This window comes from Cajanus cajan, chromosome 11, assembly GCF_000230855.2.
Source record: "Cajanus cajan strain Asha chromosome 11, NIPB_CcT2T_4, whole genome shotgun sequence".
Taxonomy (NCBI): Eukaryota; Viridiplantae; Streptophyta; class Magnoliopsida; order Fabales; family Fabaceae; genus Cajanus; species Cajanus cajan.
In genome coordinates this window covers 28,132,300-28,134,943 of record NC_138527.1, presented here as the reverse complement: position 1 = coordinate 28,134,943, position 2,644 = coordinate 28,132,300, and the positions used below count along the sequence as shown (strand labels likewise).

At 50.1% G+C, this 2,644-nt stretch overlaps 1 protein-coding gene across 1 annotated transcript; it reads right to left on the bottom strand.

Moving 5' to 3' along the window:
- Window positions 1–1,005: 1,005 nt before the first annotated feature.
- LOC145953486 (uncharacterized) lies at window positions 1,006–1,902 on the bottom strand. Its single transcript, XM_083067452.1, has one exon. The coding sequence runs from the start codon at window positions 1,900–1,902 to the stop codon at window positions 1,006–1,008; it is 897 nt and encodes a 298-aa protein (XP_082923578.1).
- Window positions 1,903–2,644: the final 742 nt, after the last annotated feature.

Below are 2,644 nucleotides of genomic sequence, written 5' to 3'. Positions count from 1 at the left end.
CCAAGCGACCATTCGTCCTGCCAACTCTGGCCTTCGCAGGACCTTAGTTACCGGACTGTCCGTTCGAACAAGCACCCGATGGCTCTGAAAATAATGTCGAAGGTGCCTGGCAGTATGTACGAGGGCCAAGACCGTTTTCTCGAGATGTTGGTACCTCGTCTCGGCGTCTTGCAGGACTCGGCTGATGAAGTACACAGGCATTTGCTCGGTTTTTTCCTGCGCCAACACAGTACTGATAGCTTTGTCTGATACTGATATGTAGATTATCATGTCCAAGCTAGGGTCCGGCTTGCTCAACAGCGGTGGAGCCATGAGCGTTGTCTTGAAGTTTTGAAAAGCTATCTCGCATTCCTCGTTCCATTGAAACTTGGTAGCTTTTTTCAATAGGGACATTATAGGCCTTGACTTCTCGGCCATGCAGGGGAGAAAACGAGCTAAAGAGGCTATGCGTCCGACTAGACGCTGTACTTCTTTTATGTTGCGGGGACTTTGCATGTTGATAATCGCCTGACACTTATCGGGGTTGGCTTCTATTCCCCTTTTGGACAACATGAATCCTAAGAATTTTCCCCCGGCCACCCCGAAGGTGCACTTCGCCGGGTTTAATCGCATACGGTGCCACCTTACTTCTTCAAAGATCGTGCTTAGATCTTTCAAATGATCACCGGCTGAAGTGGATTTGATGACCATGTCATCCACGTACACTTCCATACATGTCCCTATCTGGTGGCGGAAGATTTTGTCCAAGAGTCTCTGGTAAGTGGCACCGGCGTTTCTCAGACCGAAGGGCATCACCTTGTAACAGAAGTTTGCCGAATCGGTGATAAATGCCGTTTTTTCTTCGTCCGGTGAGTACATGGGTATTTGATTATACCCCGAGTAAGCATCCAGGAAACTTAATCTGTGATGGCCAGCTGCGCCGTCCACCAATGCATCAATGTGAGGCAGAGGATAGGCGTCTTTGGGGCACGCCTTGTTCAGATCCGTGTAGTCTGTACACATTCGTCATTTCCCATTGGCCTTTTTGACCATCACTACGTTGGCCAACCAAGTGGAATACTTGACTTCTCTTATGAATCTTGCCTGGAGTAACTTGGCGGTTTCCTCCTTTATTGCCTGGGCTTTCTCTCCGCCCATTTTTCTTTTCTTTTGGGCGACAGGCTTGGCGTCTCGGCATACCGAGAGACGATGGCAATGAAAATTTGGATCAATGCCCGGCATATCCGCTGCCGTCCAAGCAAATAGATCTGAATATTTCTTCAGGACTTGTTTGATATCTTTAGCTTCTGCTTCGGATAATTGAGAACTTAAAAAGGTAACCTGTCCTTCAATCTTTCCGAGTTGGAAGGGGACTGTTGTCTCAATAGGTTCAACCCTATCTTCCACTTCCAACCTCGGATCAAGTTCCAAGCCTTCTAACTTTTGTTTGCCGACGTCGCCGATAACGTTCACGTCTCGTCCTGGCTTCGACATTGGCTCTATTTTTAAGCTGGCGAAGTAACATTCGCGCGCTGTCTTCTGGTCCGCATGTACAGCAATGACGGTCCCTTCCTCCGACGGGAATTTCATGGTTAAGTGAGGGGTGGATACGATGGCTCGGAGTTTGTTCAGAGAGGGTCTGCCCAACAGAATGTTGTACGATGTGTTGGCCTGCACCACCACGTAACGCACCTTGATCCGCCTGCGTTGGTCTTCTCCGAAGTAGGTGTATAGGTCTATGGTTCCCCGAGTGTCCACCCTTTCGCCCGAAAACCCTGCCAAAGGCTCGTTATAAGGCGTGAGCTCTTGTTCTGGAATCCCCAATTGCTCAAACGTCTTCCAGTATAAGATGTCGGCCGAACTTCCCTGATCTACCAGAGTCTTTTTTACGAGACAATTGTTGATTTCCACGGTGATGACCATTAGGTCGTCTTGCACCGGGTCAATACCGTGGAAGTCTCGGTCAGTGAACGTTATAAGGGGCATACGAACGGGAAGTGTTCGTCCTATAGCGTTGACCGACTTGACAGCCCTCAAGTGTCTCTTCCGGGCTGAAGATGAGCTCCCCCCCTGCGAAACCTCCAACAATGGTGTTTATGACTCGTCTGGGCTGATTGCGGTTTCGTTGGTCGTTTCCTTCTTGAGACCTGCTACGCTCGCGAGATCGGTTCTGGGGCGGTGCTCGATCTCGGTTGTCTCCCCTAGGTTCCCCTCTTTCGTGGCGGTAGTCGTTTCTTCTGTTATCCGTTATCCGAATGAAGTTTTGGAGGTGACCGGCCTTAACGAGATCTTCGATACGGTCTCGAAGGGCGGAGCACTCCTCCGTGGTGTGTCCTCTATTCCGATGGAATTGACATGCTTTTGTCTTGTCGGCGTGAGGTGGAGTCAAAGCTCTTCGAGGAACGGCCAAAACTTCCTTGGCTAGAGCTTGCTCCAACACTTTGGCCCTGCTAGCGTTGAGTGGCGTATACTGCATATACCTCGGACCTCTGTGATTACTCTTCTCACGATCATTGGCTTCCCGGGGTCGAGACTTAGGAGGTTCCTTGTCATTCTCTCTTTTGCCGAGAAACAGGTCAGATCGGTTTTGGTTGCGGAACTCGGCCAGTTCCTCCATCTGCATAGATTTGGTGGCCATTTGCCGTAGGTCGTCCAGGTCATGGGG